Raw genomic sequence first — 20,431 nt, forward strand, 5'->3', positions numbered from 1 at the left:
CTGAAAAGGAGGAGCGGGAGGAGAAGGAGGAAGCAGGAGAGGAGGCGGCACTTTTAGGTCGGAGGCAGAAGACCAGGAGGGAGAGAAGAAGAGCGAGCGAGAGACAGGCAGACAGAGAGAGTGTGTGTATGTATGTGTGTGTGTGTGTGCCGAATCGAGGTGAAACTGCCGCTAGAGACCTGCATTTGGTGGTGTTCGGCGGCCTACCAATCTCGTCAAAACGACTACTCTACATGCAGGTAAAGTACGTACCTCTTGCTCTACTTTCCTTGGTCCATTCCGGTACATCGTCAATCCGTGGACAGTACAGTTCGTTCTTCAATCACATGCGACTCGTCGAAGGGAGGATCTGGGCATAACTTCCAGATTGCATCATTCCATCTGTCTACTGTAGCATCGAAGTCGTTGGGATCATCACTTCCAAGTAAGGATCCAATGCTGCAAGCCGGCTCTGCGCCAACTCGGTTGGTTTCTGCACCATTCATCATCTGTTTCCATCGTCACCATGGATTATTTGGCAGGCAGATAACACGTAAGAATGGAAACTGTCTAGTTGTCCATGCCACCTACCTCCCAATGACAGTCGCGCGCACCTGGCTCCGTTCTTTTCTCTCGACCTCCTTGGTACCAAGGAGCATCTTGGATCATCGCCGAGCTCGCCGACAGAACGGCGACCTGCGATCAACCTGTGAGAATTGTGAGGGTGATGGAGATCCGTCAACAATCTGGATATGCAGGCAGCGAAGTTGATCACGATAATGACGTCTGCATGGTATGACCCGTGTTCAGGCCAGACCAAACATTTTAGAATTTTCCTTCTCCATCATGGCTCGGGTTTAATCGTGTCCAGAGTTAGCATCTCTGACGATAGAGATTGAGCAGTGATTGGTCCCGTCCACGACCATTTTCCCTGGCTGCCCTCCACGGTCTTTCACCACACATACTACACAGTATTTCGTACGTACCCAGTTCGTGGGGGGAAGATCGTCGATGTTTCAATGCAGAGCGACGCGTCCTTTGCTTGTCGCGCGCACATTCGTCCAGACCGGTTCTCAACGTGCGGCGGATGTGAAGCGGCCATACCAACCGCGTTCTTGTGCAAGGGAGGAATCTTCCGCAGCGACTCGCCCAATGCTCTATGTACTCTGGCACAGCATTACGACAACATTTGATCAATGACGAGGAAAGCCAGGGTCATCCACCCCTTTCTTGTTGACAATATCCGCGCAAGACATCACAACCCATCCTGAAGCGCGAGCGGGGACGATCATAATTATAAAAAAAAGCGGGAGAAGGAAGCGGAGCGACCGGCGTCGCGGTGGTTGTCACAGAGTGCCACCGCCCACCACAAACTCCGCGGGCAGCAAAATCTCTCCGCTCTGCGCACATGCACATGTACACACGAGACGTACGACTCGCGCGGATGGTGGGGACTCCATGTTCATCATCATCTTAACCGACCGCACAAGTCGTCCGGACTGCATGTATTGGCTTTTTTCCGAAACCTTTCACCTTGAGATGTACATACGTGCGTGGATCCCTTCCTGTCTCGTCGACCATGTCGTTCACACGATGGACGGTGTCGCAACACTTCCTTAAGTCTGTGCTCAAAGAATTCCCTCATCATCTGCGTCGAGTGGATGCGAAATCCCCGTTGCTGAACGTCACTCTCCTTCTAATAGATCATCATGGTCGGCTGCGAATGCCCTGTCCTCTCGAGCGAAAGAGTCCTTAACTTTGTCCGCTGGAGACACCCGGCCGAGACACGAGAAACACACCGGGGCAGGTTTGGACGCGAGCGGCGCCATCAAATTCTGGTTCCGAGAGGTTCACCACTCCACTCCACCCCGTTTCTCCTTCTCCCCATCAATCAAGCTCCTGCATTCTGCGTTCGCACCCACGGATCTTGCGCGACAGCTTTCCCATGCACTGGTCCCGGTTCACTCATCGTCGTAGGGAATCGTCGGAGAGATCTCTTCAGTGTGTGTCCGATGAATCCTTCGGTCTGCACACAGGCGCACTTGTTCTCTTCCTGCGATCACTACTTGGCAGCGCATTTGGTCGAGACGGAGTTTGACCGGGGCCCGTTTCACCCACGTGTCTGCCTGTAATAATAAAACCGTACAGGTTCTAGACAGTCTTCTCGAACATGACGTCGTTGACTATCATCGGGAAATTTGCTTTGAATCACGAATCGAACAATCCTTCTCTCTAGTCAAACATGTGATTTGTGTGACCTTGCACGAGCCTCATATGAGTGCATCGGTATGCCCGTCTGTTTCGACAGCGCGTCACAGACGATACTACTCGTGTTCATTGTCCATACATTCAATCCAGCTATGGCTATGCACATATTCATATCTAGTTCCCACCTTTCGCCACCTCCGCCAACGTAAACCTCTTGCCCAGAAATCCACTGCCCAGGTGCAGATCGATAGCTTCCAAGGTTGGATGCTTGGATGCAGCTCTCTTCGAGCTTTGTGGAGAGACGGCAAAGAAGGGTTCGACTATTCTCTTACGCGCCAAGTTGACGCGCGCGCATGCCGCTATTCCCGCCAGTGGTGCTAGATACGGATACGAAGAATGGCAAAGAAAGCTAAGAATCATGTTGCATCTGCGCCATGTAACAGGTCGATGCTATTCACTTTTCGCCACTAGAAGGTGCTGTGGCTGTGACAGTACCATGGTGCGAAGTGAGCGGGTTTGCATCACGAAAGGCGAGAAGGGCAATTTGTAGCGACGAGGTGTTGAAGTGCGTGGCCGTGTGATGATCTCGACATCGTGAGAACTAATCACGTAGAGCTCGGTGAACATGTGGTGATCTTCGTTGGGAGAAGTCGCCACGGGAATGGCTCGAATGCAACTTGGGCCGCTTGCAACTTCTGCGCGTGACTGACAACATCATTTTGGAATCGTGGTACGTTCAATAGCTTCGATTTCATCTTTCCAATAGAAGGATCCAGTAAAAAGAGTAAACCATTGTTCAAGGGACACTTCGATCGACTCAGTTCGGATGTTGTTGGCACGCTTGTTTTCACTATCGACGGGACCCGATAATGTAGCACATCGCGTGAGAAGAAGTATCTGGCCTAGACGCTGATGGAAAGACCGATCCTCATCTTTGGTGCTGATGATTGAATCACGTTGAAACACGCATAGCTCGCGACATGTAGCATCCAATTCCGTAATCACTGCGAGTCAGGTCACTGGCTTTCAAACACCATCCGTCCCAAAGGAAAATGCCATGGCGACTTCGCACCGCTTGCTACAGTGTATCAGCATTGAAACGCGACGCCTTCTTTTCGCACCATGTTCGTGCCTCCGCCAGCGAAACCTGTTCCGTCGCTGCATATCTCAATCAACCCTCGCTTCTTCGTGTCGCCACCGTCGTCAACTTCGCCTTCATCCAATTTCCTCTCCCCTTTCTTTTTCTTCTTGGACTTTTGACCGCTGGTGGGCGTGACATCTTCCTGGCACACGTAACAACGCGCACGCCCATCCTCTTCATGATCCGTGAGGACCGCTGAGATTTGTGGTCGTTGAAATTTGTCACTGCACGTCTTGCACAAGACATGGCCGCAGGGCATCGCCAACACGGCTTTGGTGGCATTGGAAAGGGCTTTGTGACAACTTGGACATGTCCTTGATGGATTCTCTGAGTCTTTGCTGATGCCGTTGGAGTTCTCGCTTCGCGTTGATTTTGAATCGTTGCCCTCGTGAAATTGGACGGTGATGAGCGTTTTCAGAGAAAATTCGTGCGGCTTGTCGGCGGCCGCAGCAGGGCATGTTGGATGGCGTTTCGCGACTTTTGCAACGGCAATGTGATTTGACGGTGTTTCGCTTGGGACCCAGAAAGACGGCAGAGCACTCTTTGCTGATCGCTCTTCCACAATGCGCCGTTTCACATCCTCACGATCTGCATCGGCAAGCCGGACCAATTCCGCCTCATCGAGCTCAAACTTCCGCTTTGTGCCCTTTGGGGCGTCTGGCACATCTGTTTCGATGATGATCTTGCCATTCGCTCTCCCAACCACTTGCTCCGTCCGATTATTCCCGCCCGACCGGATTAAAAGACCTGTCTGCACTTTCTCAAACTCTTCCAAGGCGCGGGCATCGGCCTCTGCATTATCGAGCTGCTTTTCCTCCTCATCCTCACGTTGACGACGTTCTACATCTCGTTTCAGTCGCTTGAGCTCTTTGCTCTGCGCAAGGAGATTGCTGACGGCGCATTCTCGACAGAAGAGATGCGCTTGGCCTGGGCAGGCGACGGCATCACGCGCAGGTAAGAGACATAGTTGACAACTGCCGAACGGAAGAAAACTCTCGCGATTCAGTCGAGTTGAGCGGGATCCCCAATGGCCTTTGAGTTCAGCGCGTTCGTGCGCCGTGAAGAAGGCGAGCGAGGTGTTTCTTTTGCCTGAGATGTCAACAGTGTATCGTTGAGGGATGTATGTAGGAGCACTTACTATGTGCCATGTTGTTCGTGAAATCTTCCGCGAAATGACATGCGGATCAAAAGAGAGTGCCGAAGCCCTGTTGAATCCAATCAAATAGCACGTGTAGTTTCTAGCCTCTTCGCCCAGATTGACCACTCCGACGTCACGTAAAAGAACGCGGAGGGCAATCCCTGACGTATTTGAAGGCTCCAAGCTACCCGCGACCGTTTGAGCTCCGCGATCGTCGGGACTTTCCTTGAATCCATGGATTATTATCAAAAATTATAACAATAAACAATCGCCTTCATTTTTATACCTTAAACAAGACATCTCATCGCCAAGGTCTTCACGCGGCAGCTATACCCTGCGCGATACACGCAGGCTTTCGACTTTCGTTTATGCGGCAGCAGACGTAAAAAGTCAACCGCTCTTGGTGTCGCCATGGCGGCGCAAGAGCGGCCGTATCAGCCATCACTTCCATGGCGTGTCAGCTCAGCCATTCACATCGGATTGGTCGGCTTTCTTTCTCGGAGTTTTCTTTACGCATTGAATAGAACGCAGACGCAAGGTCTTGATAGATTCCTCGAAATCCTCGATAGCAGGAAGGATGAGACGAAAAGAACGCGCGGTTTGGTCACTGGTAAGTCTACCCGGTTCAAGGAGGCGGAATGGTGTATCGAGAACACTTCCAGATCATGTTGCCAAAGCAATGCATAAGGCTGACGGTCAATTCTGCTCTAGTATCGAACCATGTGAGCGTGTATGTATATGGCCCAGGCCCCTGTCCTGGTCTGACTCCCTTCTGAAGCAGTATAGACTAGATGATCCCATGATATGGGGTGTTTTACCGAATCGTTATTTTTGGAACCCAAACAACATGCGGTGGGCTCTCGGTAGCCACGATGTATGTTTCAAGAACCGGTATGTCACAAATTTCACGGCAATGGAATTTGCTTCGCAGTGTCGTTCTGACGTAGTTACTTCTTTTTCCCAAAGCTTGATGGAGAGCTTCTTCTCGTATGGAAATACTCTTCCAATGCATCGCGCGGCATATTCCAAATTTGGCGGCCTCTTCCAACCTACCATGTCACACGCCATTCGACTTCTTAGTGACCCTCACGCCCATACAGCCCCAGAGAACTGGGAAGGTGCTCCACGTCCGTCCAATAGTAATCCGCTGTCTGAGAGCTTCCCACGCTCTGACCCCTTCTCCACCGCGGAATTGACATACACAACAACCGGCAGTGATCGATTTCCCGCCCCTGATGTCTACCCTAGTCGACGCTTCAGTTGGGTCCACATCTTTCCCGAGGGCATGATCCATCAACACCCCGACAAAGCCATGCGATATTTCAAATGGGGCGTCGCTCGCCTGATTCTAGAAGCAGAGCCTTGTCCGGATGTTCTGCCCATGTGGATCGACGGTCCCCAACATGTCATGGATGACAAGAGGCCGTGGCCTCGTCCGCTTCCCCGAGTGGGCCGCGACATCAGCATAAACTTTGGCGAATTGGTAGACACCGAGAAGGTCTTCGAACCGTACCGGAAACGTTGGCAGGAATTGAAAGCGCGTGCAAGGGAGCAGCGACAAAAGTTCCTTACGCCTTCATCAACGGCATCCGACGATGAGAAGCAGGCTCTAGCAAACGCTTGGCCACAAGACGGCGATGCGCCTACCGGTCTGCTCACCGACTGGGATCTTAAGTATGGGCCTGAGGCTGAGCAGCTCCGCATCGACGTCACTCTTGCTGTTCGTAACGAGGTCCTCAAAGTTCGACGAGCAACAGGATTGCCTGATGAGGATCCTAAGCGTGGCCTGGCAGAGACTTTCCGCGCCGAGGGTGGCGCCGGACAACCGAGGACTGGACCCAAAGCCGACGGAAGCGTAGTAACAGAGGACTGATTCATTCATCGAAAGTTCATGGCGATGTGCCCTCCAAGATTCCTGTCAATCATTTAGAGCCTGCAGACATGCTTGTGGAGATCCAACACTCCCTGCTGTGATTTTCTTGTATAAATATGAAAACCAAGATCAAAAGCAACAAATCTTATTACCATCGCTGGCGCATATCCAGCCAGGAAACAAGTTCGACTGTCCAAAAGCGTCACTCTCGATCCCACGCCATTCTCCTCCATCTTCTTCAGTCCATCTCTCGTACCCAGTATCACAGGCTAGCATATGAGAGTTCTCGTTGCTCAAGCCTTCTTCCTCTGTATCAAACTCACTGTCTTCTTCTTCAGCAGGGAGCGCATTCCAAAACCTATTCCATTGATCATCAGCGGTCTTCGGATCCCAAGCCTCCGCAAACTCAAACGGGTTCTCCTCATATGTCAGCACGACATCCTCCGGTCGCAGCTCTTGCCTGAGCAAGCTCGGTTCATGCATGTGCTGCCTAGCATCGTTGACACTCTCCGAAGTTTCCCCCCTCCCATCGCCCTCGTCGCCATCAACACAATCTTGCTCCCACATGACCCTTGCTGTCCGCCGCCTCGGTTTCGGAAGGATTTTCTCCTGGCCCACCAGTGACGCGAGTCCCTGACAATTCCCGCAATTCGCCTGTGATGTCAGGCAAAGAGTCGACGTGCCATGACAGATCACGTCATTCGACCATTTGATACGATCGCCAGAAGGATGTGTGCCGGAGCGTGTCCCGCAGTCCGGAATCACTCGTGGGTAGACTTTGTTGCCGAGACATGTACTCAGGCGAAATTCCACTCGGTGACCACAGATGTAGCGGATGGTTCGAGTTTGACACATGTTTGTTTCTTGTCAGCGTGCTGTCGCTTGCGTTGCTCCAAGTTTGCAAGTGGACCTGCATGTGAAGGGTTGCATGGAAGTTGATCGTTCTACGATTGTGAGAGCTGGACTAGAGCTCGGGGCTGGTTCAATTGATCGTTGGCATATGAGGACTATGATCTTTGAGCTTCTGATGCATCTGAATTCGACTGCTGAGCAGCTCAATCTGGTGGCAGGCAGCACGGCATTGATACAATTGCTTGATCGGTTTCTCCACATGTGTGTTCCGCTCACTTTTCAATCTAGACTGTAGATGCCAAATCACACGTGCTACTGGTGATGATGGTGACACGCACTTGCCACGTTAGTCCTCTGACCAGGCAGCCAGCGACGTGCGCTGTCAGTCACACAACACTGGCAACACATCCCCCAAGAGCAAACGATCACACATGACTCTAGTGGTGTCCAAACGTGTCGTCAACACGTCAACGTTTGATGCGCTGTTCCAATAGCGACGTGCCCAGGTGACCTTTCTAATTGGAAAGCTTCCCTTTCTGTGTCGTCTCGTTGGCAATTGTGCGAGCTCGACTTGAATTGCTGTCCAAGTTGGCTATCACTCCATTGACCAAAATGAGACTCAAGTCAAAGGTCAACGCGATTCGCAAATCACGATTGAAACGTACGCCGTATGATACTACGCGACCGGTTCTTCACATCCTTCGTCGGTGATATCCACTCACAACTGAAGAGAGAAAGTAAGGCGAGTCGTACGTAATTTCGCATGTGCAGAACACGCGACCGATGAGCGATTGAGGTAGTTGCAGGCCTGGACCAATCTAGAAGCAAAGGGGAAATAAATTGAGCCTTCATTTCCTGGCCATCGTCGGGGTTGACGACAGTCACAGTAGTCCATGTACATATGCGTATCAGAAAAGTATCTGTAAGAGATGAGAAATGAGAAACAAGAAAGAAATTGAAAAAAGAAGTCGAGCCCAAAGAGAAGCCAAGGAAAAGGAAAATAAAATGCTAGGTGAAAGGACAGTGCGCCCATTGAAACTTTCGATTCAACGCGCTTGGTCATGCAACGCCAAATTTGGGCAAAAAAAAATCTCCTCAGAGTGATATGGAAAGAAGTGAGGGCAGGGAGTTGTTTTGAGAGCCAAATCTCCTTGAGGACAAGTGCTTCAGCAGCACAGACCGGTCGCGCGGTCGTGGCAATTGAGAAGTCCTCCGTTGGAACAAGGAAAAGAGGGGATGGGAACATCGATCAGCTAGAACCATTTGTGCCACGTCACGACTGCGACACACGACTGAGAATCAGCATCGCTGCTGCCACGGCACTTGCACGGAGCGTAGGGCGTGTGAGACTGGAGGCGGCGATGAGAAGAAACGACCACGGCCTTGCTTGGGGCTTTCTTTGCCCTCGCGCAGGCCCCACCATTTTCTCCGGCCTTTGATTATGGCGGCGGTGACATCGGGAGGCGTCCGCTCGGGTTGATACTGCTGCTTTACATCCTCACGCTGAAGGAGATCCGGCTGAGACATGACAGGATGGCTTTGCAGAGGATTGAGGTGGTAACGCTGCTGCTGGGCCGTCCTGCTCCCCACCGGTACCCGCTGTGCGGCAGTTGTGCGATGAAGTGGGTTGACGTCGATGTCATGACGACGGACCTCATCATCTCGATAGAATAACCCGTGACTTTTGCTATGACTGAGGCTAAGTCTTTGCTTCTCACGATTTTCTTTTCTGCGGGTCTCCTCGTCACTACTGCTCCGGGCGAGACCTTGACGAGAAAGACGCGCTGTTTGTAATTGTCCGTCTGACCCACCCGCAGACGCAGAGTGGACGTGACGAATCGACACTGCCGGACTACTGCTCTTGTGAGATGGTGACGGTGCGCTGGCGGTAGTGGCGACTCGCGGACTGTTCCTTGAAGAGCCGGGTGTTCGTTGAGGTGAACTGTGTTGTAGTGCATTCGTCAATATACTTCCCGAATCGAGACTACGTCGAGAAGCCGATGTCGGGGTCAGAGAGATTTCTTGTTCGCTGACTTCTGCAACTCGCTTCGGACGCGGCGCAATAGATATTGTTGAGAGAGGACGGGACGATGCGTTCGCAGGCAGGATGGCATTAAAGACTGCCTGAGACTCATCCAGCAGGGGCTCGTTGACGAACGGTTGCTGGAATGCGGTCGATGCGTTGGAGAACCCAGGATGATATGTAGAATCCTCTTCTTCGTCATCAGATTTCCACTGATCTAGACTCGGCAAGGGAGGAAGTTCGCGATTGAGGTCAATGGCGGGCTTCGGTGGCCTTTGGTGGAATTGATGTTGTGCGGCTACGTCTCTTTGCACGCTGTCGTTCCGTTGATCATTTGCACTTGCTAGCTCTTGTGCTGACGACCCAGCCGAACCGGCGCGCGAGCGGCTTCGCAGTCTACTAGAGAAAAAGCCTGTGGCGCTCGAGGGGCGACTGTAATCTGGAGTAGTGTACTGTCGATTTTGCCCTCCGCTGCGCCACAGGTTCCATCGACCACGACGTGCCGAGGCCGAGGTTGACGACCAGTATTCCTCAGTGCCTTCTTGGTGTTCCACTGGTCTTGCTGAATGGTATTGTGAGTCCATACTGGCCTTCCGACTACGAGTGGCCGCCGCTGATGATCCTGGTCGGAAATATTCGCGAACTGCACGAGTGACACTCCGACTTCGGGAGCGGTGGCGCTGTGTATTTTGTGGAGAATTACTATCGTGAGGAACACATCTACCTTCGGGAGCACGCCCTCGCGAGTTCTGAAGGTTTTCTCTCGAAGCGTTGGAGAGAGCAGGGAGTGCAGTGGTGAAAGTAGCCGAAGCGGGTTCTGACGACCCGCTTGGCTTATAGACCGAGATGCCGTTCGAAACAGCAGCAGCAAATTCCCTGGTCTTCAAGTGGGCCATGTTTTCGCGCTCCTCTTGTAATTTCTTATGTTTCTCCAATTCCGTGCGTACACGATGGCCATGCAACGCGGCGTTCGAGTCGACTTTCTGTGGATTTGAGAAGTCGAACGCTGTAGCATGTGATGGTGAAGTGCGCTTCGAGGCTGGTGTGATGACGGCTGAGGTGATGCCCGTAGAGGCATTGTTCCAAGCGTTGTCTGTTGCATCGCTCTCGGGCGTTGACACCTGTGTCTCTTGTGACTCAGTACTGCCATGGTCGGGTCGGACAGGCTTCGCGGGCTGTGTTTTGATGTCATGGGCGTCTGATTGAGCCGACTCTGGCTTCGACAGGGTAGGAGAGTCGGCGTGTGTGGTGACCGTCATGGATCGCTGTGACGCGACCATCAGCTGATCAACACGAGCAGCAGTGACAGGGACTGCAGCAGCATTTTCGACTTGCGAAGCCGCCTCTCCATCATTCTTAAATAGATCCTCTGTTGGGACATCAGGTTTGTACTTGTATCTACTTCCAGATTCGGGTAGACCTCGAAGCCTATGTTCCTCAACTCCCTCTACCTTGTTGGCGAAGGCAGCCGTGAGCCCGATCTGGACGGCGGCATAATTCAACGCCGGTCTCGTGGCCTCCGACCATACTTCATGCGACGGCCGATAGTTCTCCACCACCCATGTGCACGCTGCTCGTAGCTCAGCATCAAGGTCGCTCGGAAGCTGCAGTATGCTTTTCGGAATTGGCGTTTGAGGCGAGTCGGGTGTCAAGGCGTCGATCGGTCTGCCTTCGTTCTTGGTGCCGATTTTCTGTGAGGCACGACTCTGTCAGCCAAATGGCTCGTGAAGGTACGGTCGCGCGACATAGTCGAAGTGTTGCGTTGACATAGGAGGTACGAAGACTCACCAGCTTCGGTATATCGATCGAGAATTTGCGCCCCATGCTTGCTGATTGCAATGACTCCCAAGTGGAGCCAAGTCAATCTCAATCGTACGTATGGATGATGTGACGAGTTGCAGTCGACCAGCGATGCTCTGTGATGGACCCTTTCACCCTTCGCTCGCAGACCGGCTGCACGGTAATTCCTAGGCGATCGTGTCCAGCACGAGAGAGTCTCCGGTCAAGCCAGTGGATGAATTGCTGGGATGAGAGACTGTCGTTGCAACGACTGTAGAATGTCACTCAACGACGAACCGAAGTGCTCCGTGCGTAGCGGGCTGAGCGACGATCTTATTGTTAGCGGGATTTCGAAACTTGAAAGAAGAAGGAGCCCCGGAAACCACCGCACGGATGGTCAGATGAACAATCCCTGGGGTTGCTTCAATGGATGGTCCGTAGAAAGAAGAGAAGACTTGAGGTGTGAGCAATAATAACACCAATCCCAGCAGGAAATAAAACGCGCGAGGCGAGTCAGTGGGTTGCGCAATTGGTGACCGGCTAGACACCACCCCAAACGTGGTACGGGTGAGAGGATTTGATCTGTTGCAGCAGCAGCAGCATGGACAAGCCACGTTCTGTTCTGGCTTCTTCGCGACGGTTTGAGCGAGAGGTTCGCACGCAACCGGCAAGCCGGGTCCACACTGCAGCACACCTAATAAACAATCGTATGCGACGACGAGGTCGGGAGCTCCGGTCGTGCTGTATGGATGGCCAATCGGTTCGGGTTTCGGGACACGGGCGGCCAACATTACCTGGACATCCCTCAACGAGTCAACGATGCATATATAATGGCAATAACATGCACAGTGTGTAGGATAGGCTCGGGCTTCCTGTGGCAGAGTCCGATGACATTTCCTCGCTTCATTCGGAGTCAAAGCAGAGGTAAACATGCAGGTGGTGGTGGTAGTTTCTAAAAATAATGGCCCGTGGTGGAGCGCAGTTCTCAGCAGCAGCAACAGCAGCAGAACAAAACCTGCATGTCCTCCGTAGCGTGCACACCAAAGGTTTAGACTGGATGCGCATCTGGGCACCTGAAACAGGGACAACAGACCAGACGCGGACGACTACTGTTATAGCGTCGAAGGTCGGGAGTTTCATGCCCATTTCTAGATCGTCTCCCCCGGTCATGCAGCGGGCTAAAGCCATCGATGGTGCAGGACTAGCAACCAAGGCAAACTCTCCGGCCAGCAATTGGTCGGACAACCCTGGAGTTTCATTGAATCCTCACGATCCTCGACACGGACTGTAAAAACCATGGCTTTCACGTGTGCCACGGTCTGTCACTGTCCTGCGCATACCGTACCTTTCGTGCGTAGTGTATTCTGTCAAGATACAACATCATGCTTCTGTGGGTGTGCGTCCACTCATCCCGAGAATGCCGAATTGCTGCGCAGCTGGATCTAAGTATGTATTGTACTGTAATTATAACAAAACAACGCGGCACGCGTGCGGATGGGCCATCTGCTATATCGGGAGATCTCGGTCAGATCTCTGCGCCAGTCTTTGGCGTAGAAGTCACTTATTACACCGACACAACGTTTATCCAGCGTGCATGCCGGAGTCTTGGGCACTTCCGTAGAGACATGCGCCCTTGGACTTGCTGTGGCTGGCAGGCTGAGAACCGTGTCTCGATGCGATGATGGCGTCGCGTGATCGATTACCGCATCAATGTTTCCAAAGCCAGCCTTGCTTTGCAGCACTTTCTGCGCCGTAGACGTTGATTCGACTGGAGGGACAATTTACAATGGTGGATGGGTGTTATATCTGACTGTTCCTCATCTGAAGATATGCTTTGTGCGCCGCTCGACGGTGGCACGGCGATGTTCGGCTCAAGAGAACCTTGAAACGTCTACATACGATACCGTGATCTTGACCGTTGCTTTGATCGATAAGGTGAGTGCGAAGACAAGTAGAGGGAGCTGCCGAGTGCGAACGCATCAGCGAGGCCGAGGGTCCTATTAATATCGATGCAGAGCACGCTCCTGCTCTCCAGATGGCCACTCTGCGGAGTGAAACAATCCCTGTCGTTGGCTTCACCTTTCGTGCACGTGAGAGCATTGGATTTGTTTCACCATCTAGGCATTCATTCCGTGAAGCTCCCTATCGAACAAGGCGGAGCTCTGATCGTGCAAGACTTGACAACGTGTGTGCTGGGTTATGAATTGTGAAATCGAACCGGTCCGCCAGGCGTTGGTCTGATGTTATAAGAGGTCGACAGTCGTCACGCGGACTTGCGAACCTGAGTGCCTGAGTAGCCTTGAAGCAAACTGTCAATCTCACGTCAGCGAACCTTGGAAGCCTTCCAAGGTTTGTTCCGCCGCGTCCATGGGTGTTCGTCGGGCGCAAGGGAGGTGGAGAACGTCAGCACAACACTTGTCGGATCCGAGCTTGAGCGTGACGGCGACAACGGCTGGTAATGGCAAACGTTCGGCAAAGTACCCAATACACCTGCATGCAGTTGACATGTGCCACCGCCGTTTATTACTGACGAATAAATTGACAATGACAACGCAGGCACAGCCGAAGAGAGACGCTGCTCTTCGTTGACACCCACCTGCCTAGAAAGCACAGGCGAAAGAATGGGCTACCACCTGGGCATCCATGGATCATATCACTCTCGTTCGGGGCGAGATGAATCCATCCCAGCGCGATCGCTGTCCACCTGGGCACCGCACCACCTGCAGTATCCAAGGAGTGCATACGCGGCGAGAGCGGCGCGGGAGACGCGAGGCATTGCCCAGCCGTACGTCTGGATGACAGTACATCCATTCCAAGGTTGCGTGCCACTTTATTACTTATTATCAATACTAAGGTAGTATTTTTTTCTTACAACGATAAACTCCGGAAATCAGGCGTACAATTCTGATTCACAACCGATGGCTGGATTCCTACCTTACCTAGGTATTCTTCCTCCATACCGGGCGGGTGTATGGCGTCGGAGCGGTAGAGCGTATGGTCTTGCCTGACAAGATGTGCAAACATGCTCCATCTGCACAGATGAATATCATGCATGCTCTTTGAGTTTTAGCGCGAGTTCGCCGTCAGGAGAGGAGAGGAGAGAAGTGTCAAGGTTCCAAGCCAAAGCTGCAAAACACACACGGCGCGGGATTCTGCTCTCTGCTACTGTATGTGATCCTCCTAACCAGGAACTAAACATGTGTGCTAGAGAGTAGCAAGCTGTTTCATCCCTGATACTGTATGATAGTAATGATCTTCGAGACCTCACCCATAGAATAGACCTTCTACATAGCGGAATAAATTCATAAGAGGACAGTGGAATGGATAGTGCCAGGCGGTGACGAAAATGTTCAATCTGGTAATTGGCAGGCCGAAGCACACTGTACAGTTACTGTAGATGGTTTCTTCCCCACCGTCCCTTGACAACACTTCCCAGCCAGCCCCGATTACCTGCATCATACCACGCGCCTTCTCTACCGACTTCGTTGCCCACATCCTCACGACCACCACCGCCGTCACCATCACGACCTGGAGTCGGACATCTCGTGACCCGAGTATTTTCGTGGGCTTCTACCCTCCGTCCACCTTCTATTCGCTGTTTAGTCCTGAAGTCATTCTTCCGTGTGGCCCAATGCTGCGACCTACCGCGCAAGCATGCCGGCAATGCCACTGCTCTTCCGGCGCAAAAGTGTCCGCGAATTGGCCCGTGATCCTGTGAACAGCGACTCTACCCGGAATCGATCTGCTCATCAACGTCCTCCTACTGCCGCTGCCGTCAACACCAACAAAGACCGTCTTGCGCCTGACCGTTCGGCATCGCCTCCACGACCAGTCAGTGAAAATGGTTACGCTGCCTTTGGCTCACCTCGGGCGCACAATCTACACCCCGACGACGCCTCTGGAAGGCCCAAGTCGAGACGTTTCAGCATAATGAAATTCCGAAATTTCTCGGAATCCAACTTGCATGCACGCTTAGAAGACGATCCGCCGCCGCCAATGCCCACCCTCAGCCGAGACGAGAGTCCGGTACCCGCGATCATCAGAAGCGCTCCCACCATGGATGGGGTCAATCGTATAGGGAGACCAGAGCTGGAGCAGGACTCGGGATCAATACAAGAGGATCGACAGGCGCGAGGATCGCGGTTTAAGAGAGCGTCTGCTCATGCGCCAGCGTATCAAGGACGTGGGATGAGGAATTCAATGGAAGAAAAGAGATCGGAAAAGACAAGCAAGCCCCTGTCGTTACGGTGGAGGAAACAGGGCAAGAGTGGGCTTGAAGATCTACATCGCTATTCAACCATGAACCTGCGCGCCAGCCAGCATCTTGCGCCTCCCGTGTATGGTGATGAGTCGGACTCCCTGCCCGCCGTTCCAGTGATGCATCTGGCAACAGAACCCCGTTTCTCCGAGTCTTCTCGCTCTGATGGGAGCTCGGCAGACATTTACGCGTCGACCACCACGACCCACACCGTGTCTACTCATACCACTTTTTTCAAGCTTTCCAAACGCAACAAAAATCGCAACTCGCTCTTTCCAGTACCTGGGCCGTCACTGCCCAATAATGGACCGCCGATGCCGACACGAGAGGGTCCTTCCACACCCCGGGCATCTACAAGCGCACTGTCCACACATTCATATACGCCCGGAACCAGTCACACCGCCGAAGAAGAACTGAAAACGAGTCCGTCGCTGCAGCGGAGACATACGGAAGTTGGCAGCCCACGTAGATCACGGCGGCGATCTGCTGCTGTTCCGCCTCATGTCGCGTTGGCGCGAGGTTCTCTGTCCTTTGCGGAGCCCGGCATGAATTTGTTCCGGCAACCGTCACGACGATCACATCATTCCGCTACCTCGTCACCTTTGCAGCCGCCAACTCGGTTGGGCATGCGTGATCGTGCTTCTACCACTAGTTCGTTTGGGCGACCTTCGCAAGATCGAGAAACTCCGCCGCCACCGATGTCTGCCAGCGGCCGGACATCAACCTCAACACTGAACAGAGCGAGCTTCGGTGGGTTGCTGACTCTGTCGCGGTTCCGCCAAGGATCAGAGCCGCATTCTCCACGGCATGGGTCCCCAGGCGGGCTCAGCAAGACGAACTCTTTCGTCGACAGTCGGGAGGCCCTGATAATTCCCGAACGAGAAGAAGGTGATACTCCCGGAAAGTATCTCGAACGGCTGGAGGAGGCGGTATCACGCAGCCTGATCGCTGGCATCTTGTCGAAATCGGCAGATGCTTTCGCACAAGCCGTGCTGCGAAGCTACACGCGTCGCTTCCCGTTCTTTGGAGAGCCGATCGACATGTCACTTCGAAAGTTCCTACTCGAAGCAGAGCTGCCAAAGGAGACTCAACAGGTTGATCGAGTTATTCAAGCATTCGCAGATCGATATCACGAGTGTAACCCGGGCATCTTCGTTGCTCCCGATCAAGCGTATGTGATTGCGTTCTCCATCATGATGCTGCATACCGATGCTTTCAATAAGAACAATAAGCGCAAAATGCAGAAGCAGGACTACATCAAAAACACATCAGGGCAGGGAGTCTCGGATGATATCCTCGCTTGCTTTTATGACAACATCTGTTATACTCCCTTCGTGCATTACGACGAGGAAGATATTGACGTCGCGGGCGACAAAGTCTTCCCCTTCACCAACAAGCCCGGCGAGCAACGAGGAAAGCTCAAAAGTGCGATCCCAGGCGCAGATGGGGTCATTAGCAAAAAGCCGGCCGGTCCGATTGACCCATACAACTTACTCGTTGATCAAAAGCTTGACACACTCCGCCCGCCCATCAAAGAGAGCATGACCTTGGAGGATCCGTACCACTTCACACGCACGCCGGGTGAGATCGACATGAACTATCTTCAGCGGGCATTCACACACACCGGGCATCTTCAGATCATTTCTGCGCGGTCACGGCCTGCTGCTTACGAGAATCATCAGAACAATCTTCATCCCAACGAGACAGAGACACAGCAGGGAATTGTGGATCTCAAGATTACCAAAGTTGGTGTTCTATGGCGCAAAGCGGCGAAGAAGAAAAAGACACGTAGCCCGTGGTCGGAGTGGGGCGCTGTCCTCACAGGCTCCCAGCTCTATCTGTTCAAAAATGTCCATTGGGCCAAGGGGCTCATCCATCAATTCACAAGTCATCAGCGAGTTGGACAGTCTCGAACGCCAGTGATCTTCAAGCCACCGCTTTCAGACTTCAAACCTGACTCGCTTCTGAAAATTGACCACGCCGTGGCTCTCGTCGACTCGACGTACACGCGACACAAGCATGCGTTTACATTTGTGAGGATGAATGGACAGGAAGAGGTTTTCCTGGCAGACAATGAGTCTGAGCTCAATGATTGGCTTGGCTTGATCAATTACGCTGCAGCGTTCCGTGCCGCCGGTGTGCGCATTCGCGGTATGATAGGCAACAACGATGACGATGCGCGATCCAAGGCCGCTCAACAATTGAGTGAAAGACAGGCCGAAGAAACCGACGGAGACAAGCAAGCAGAGGCGAGCGCTGCGCTCAGTGAGTCGATTGTCACGTTGAATCGCGGATTGAGCCCACAATTGCAACGTCAAGTGATGGCAGCTCGGAGACAAATTATTGTTCAAAAAATGAGCGAGATCGAGGCGGAACTCGGGGACGCCAATCAGCGTCTTGATGGACTACTACGCAATGGTCGTCATCTACTCGTCCTGGCTCCTATTCCACCCAAAAGCCGCGAGGATGTCGTTCACGCAGCTGCTCAGACAGACGCGAGTCTTACGTGGCTGCGACGGGACATCTGGCGACTCAAGGCGCAGATGGAATTCCTATCGCTCGATCTCAAGCTAGACCGCGTTGATGAGAAGGGCGATGCCGAGGCCGTGGATGCCGTTTCACGATCGAATACGCTACAAAGGCAGCAGCTGCAGCGAAGCGCAAACGAGCCTGTCTCAACGAGGGTCTTGGAAACGAGTGAGATCAGCGCAGGTACTCGGGGTCCATATGACACGCAGCTCTCGCGCCAGCTTTCGGTGCAGACGAGCGATCTACGCGCAGAAAGGCCGACACTAGTACCTCGTTTCAGCTCCTTCCAAGACGGTGCCAGTCTTGGCAAGAGCCCACAATCGCTTCAATCGCTTTCTGCGGCTTCTCGGAGCACCTCCATTGACGACTGGATGACATCTGATGTCTTCCGAACACCTTCGGAGTCAACGCTGACGACTCCCACTCGGGATGGTATCTGGCAACTGCCGCCACTTAACCTTGAGTCAGACAGCCTGTTTGAGCACCAAAAACGGCCATCAATCGCCAGTACAACTCAGCAGTCGGTGTCCTCCTACGGGCCGGCCAATGCAGGAACCAAGGCAAAGCCCACCGCGCCTTCGATCACTCGCACTTTGTCTCGCATTTCCACAGACGTGACGACCAGCCCTCAGAGCATCCGTCCCACTATCTCAAGCTTCGAAGCCAAGGAGGTGGAGCGGCTTGCTCGTGCGGCTCTTTCGCCCGAATCGACGCCGCCACCCTCCATCAATCAGACGGCCATGGCAGGTGTCTCACCCGCCGACACCTTGACCAACTCAAGTGCGAGTCGGCCACAACATCAAAGTAGGCTGTCCACAGGTGGAGCTGTCCGCCGCAGTCTCCACAAGACCCTTCGCGATTCACATGTCCACAACAGCGCGCACAAGCATCGCCGTGGGCGTGACAGCGACAGTACCCTTCGCTCTGTTGTGCCTGGGAGCAACGCTAGCGTTACCGCTGGCTCGGACGACAAAGAAGGCGATGCCGAAAGCGATGCCACTGTCGCCGCTGCACAGGCTGCACAGGCTGCTGCACAGGCTACCCCTGGACTCACCCGCGACAAACCTCGCTTCATCCTGCACGGCAAACAAGCGTCTGTTGTGCAATTCGGTGGCGATTGGGAGCGCATGCGCCTGCGGCGCGAGGCATATGGTCGAGAACACGATCGCGAATCACTTACATCGTCCAATGCCGCTGCTGCGGCCGCTGTCGCCGCCACAGAGGGCAAAGAGCACGATGGCCGTGCGGGATCCCTGAGCGTCAGAGGCAGTTTCTATGACGAAGGATCAGATGACGGAGCGAGGTCCGACGGCTTTAGAGAAGACGCCGAGGTCGCCGCAACGTTTGCCTCTACTGCCATGGCGATGAAAGCCGACGAAGACGCAAACGAGGAGCAATACTTTGATTCATTGACCGGCTCGCCCACTGAAAGCAATGCTGCCGCACGGAAGCGGCAGACCGTGCTCGGCCCTGTGCTTTCGCAACAGTTTCGATCCGCCACCACGACATCACGCAGCTCGCCACAGGAAGAGGAATCCCCTGCTGAATCCGACTCCGACTCCGATGCTGACGACGGCCTGACCGCGAATCGTCCCCGAACGGCATCGTCGTCCGTCCATCCTCAGCACCTCACGACCGGCACGTCAACCGCTGCGCCACATCGGTTCGCGCAGCACAGCGAGGATGGCAGAAACAGCGACGAAGACAGCGACGAAGACGACGATGACGATGACGATGAACAAGCCATGATGACCCCCATCGATGACATGGAGCTTTGGCGCCTCAGCCAGATCTAGTCCTTCCTGAACCCACCTTTTCCATCCTCAATCCACATCCCACAACGCCTTCCAATCCCCACCACCTTCTTCCCTCATCACACCCTGGACTCCTCGTCGGGAGCTGTATGTGTAAATAGAGTTTGCTATGACTTCAACTGTATAGAAAGGGCAAAAGCGCTTTTCGTGTGACGACACTTTCAGCTTGGCTATGTTTCCCATTGACGTGGTTCATGCGCAAGGGTACAGGACATCGTTTCATAGGAGTCCTCGCGTTTGTCTCGCTCTCGCCCGGCAATAAGAGTCTAGACCGGCAGAGCGTGTCACCAGTTCCGGCAACGGCTGTTCATGAGAAACGACATCGTGCTGAGGTTTCCCGTATCACTTTGCTGTCTAGCGGAAGGAATCTCAATACATCACTTCCCCTCTATTTTCCATCCCGCGTGTTTCGGTCGTCACGTGAAGAGCCTCCCTCCCCCCCCCCCCTCTCCTCCGGGGTCTTGCGCGGATCAAAATCCATCTCGGTGGTCCAAAAACTCTCCAAATTACCTAGCATCGAGAGAATGGTGGGCCTCCATTTTCTCCGGTAAAAGTCATGTCTTGTTTGATTTCGTGCTTTGGGATGGTGGCGGTGACATCCGTCGAAGTCGACTTACAACGTGGTGTACGACTATTGACGCTGTCTGGTGTGGACTGGGGTGAATCTGGCTGAGATACTGCACGGCGTGGGAATGTGCAGATGAAGTCCGCCCGGGTTGTCATACAGTCAGTGAACCGGTTCCGCCGCATGCCGTGTTACGTGTGTCGGGTACGATCTCAGTCTTACCAAGAACATGAAAACAGACCGGGAAGTGGACTTGCAGAAACAATGGTAGA

The 20,431-nt window shown here is 53.4% G+C and overlaps 6 protein-coding genes across 6 annotated transcripts; 2 read left to right on the forward strand and 4 right to left on the reverse strand.

Annotated features, from left to right (window-relative positions):
- Positions 1-3,275: 3,275 nt before the first annotated feature.
- On the reverse strand, positions 3,276-4,476 carry K489DRAFT_410533 (uncharacterized protein; the record flags this gene model as incomplete). The annotated part of the gene is made up of 2 exons (XM_033607717.1): positions 3,276-4,417; positions 4,467-4,476. 2 exons carry the CDS (start codon positions 4,474-4,476, stop codon positions 3,276-3,278), a joined length of 1,152 nt encoding a protein of 383 aa, XP_033459234.1.
- A 401-nt stretch (positions 4,477-4,877) lies between these two features.
- K489DRAFT_320288 (uncharacterized protein) lies at positions 4,878-6,339 on the forward strand (the record flags this gene model as incomplete). The annotated part of the gene is made up of 4 exons (XM_033601448.1): positions 4,878-5,076; positions 5,178-5,196; positions 5,253-5,357; positions 5,433-6,339. 4 exons carry the CDS (start codon positions 4,878-4,880, stop codon positions 6,337-6,339), a joined length of 1,230 nt encoding a protein of 409 aa, XP_033459235.1.
- Positions 6,340-6,404: 65 nt separating this feature from the next.
- K489DRAFT_235521 (uncharacterized protein) lies at positions 6,405-7,661 on the reverse strand. Its single transcript, XM_033599846.1, has one exon. The coding sequence runs from the start codon at positions 7,192-7,194 to the stop codon at positions 6,469-6,471; it is 726 nt and encodes a 241-aa protein (XP_033459236.1). The 5' UTR covers positions 7,195-7,661; the 3' UTR covers positions 6,405-6,468.
- Positions 7,662-8,019: 358 nt separating this feature from the next.
- On the reverse strand, positions 8,020-11,469 carry K489DRAFT_432050 (uncharacterized protein). Its single transcript, XM_033608471.1, has 2 exons — positions 11,003-11,469; positions 8,020-10,905 (listed from the first exon to the last, which is right to left on the reverse strand). Exons 1-2 carry the CDS (start codon positions 11,036-11,038, stop codon positions 8,491-8,493), a joined length of 2,451 nt encoding a protein of 816 aa, XP_033459237.1. The 5' UTR covers positions 11,039-11,469; the 3' UTR covers positions 8,020-8,490.
- A 1,265-nt stretch (positions 11,470-12,734) lies between these two features.
- K489DRAFT_235670 (uncharacterized protein) lies at positions 12,735-13,224 on the reverse strand. Its single transcript, XM_033599847.1, has one exon. The coding sequence runs from the start codon at positions 13,091-13,093 to the stop codon at positions 12,794-12,796; it is 300 nt and encodes a 99-aa protein (XP_033459238.1). The 5' UTR covers positions 13,094-13,224; the 3' UTR covers positions 12,735-12,793.
- Positions 13,225-14,435: 1,211 nt separating this feature from the next.
- On the forward strand, positions 14,436-19,983 carry K489DRAFT_380947 (uncharacterized protein). The gene has a single exon (XM_033604991.1). The coding sequence runs from the start codon at positions 14,648-14,650 to the stop codon at positions 19,574-19,576; it is 4,929 nt and encodes a 1,642-aa protein (XP_033459239.1). The 5' UTR covers positions 14,436-14,647; the 3' UTR covers positions 19,577-19,983.
- The last annotated feature ends 448 nt before the right edge of the window (positions 19,984-20,431 follow it).

This window comes from Dissoconium aciculare, assembly GCF_010015565.1.
Source record: "Dissoconium aciculare CBS 342.82 unplaced genomic scaffold K489scaffold_7, whole genome shotgun sequence".
In the NCBI taxonomy this organism is placed as follows: Eukaryota; Fungi; Ascomycota; class Dothideomycetes; order Mycosphaerellales; family Dissoconiaceae; genus Dissoconium; species Dissoconium aciculare.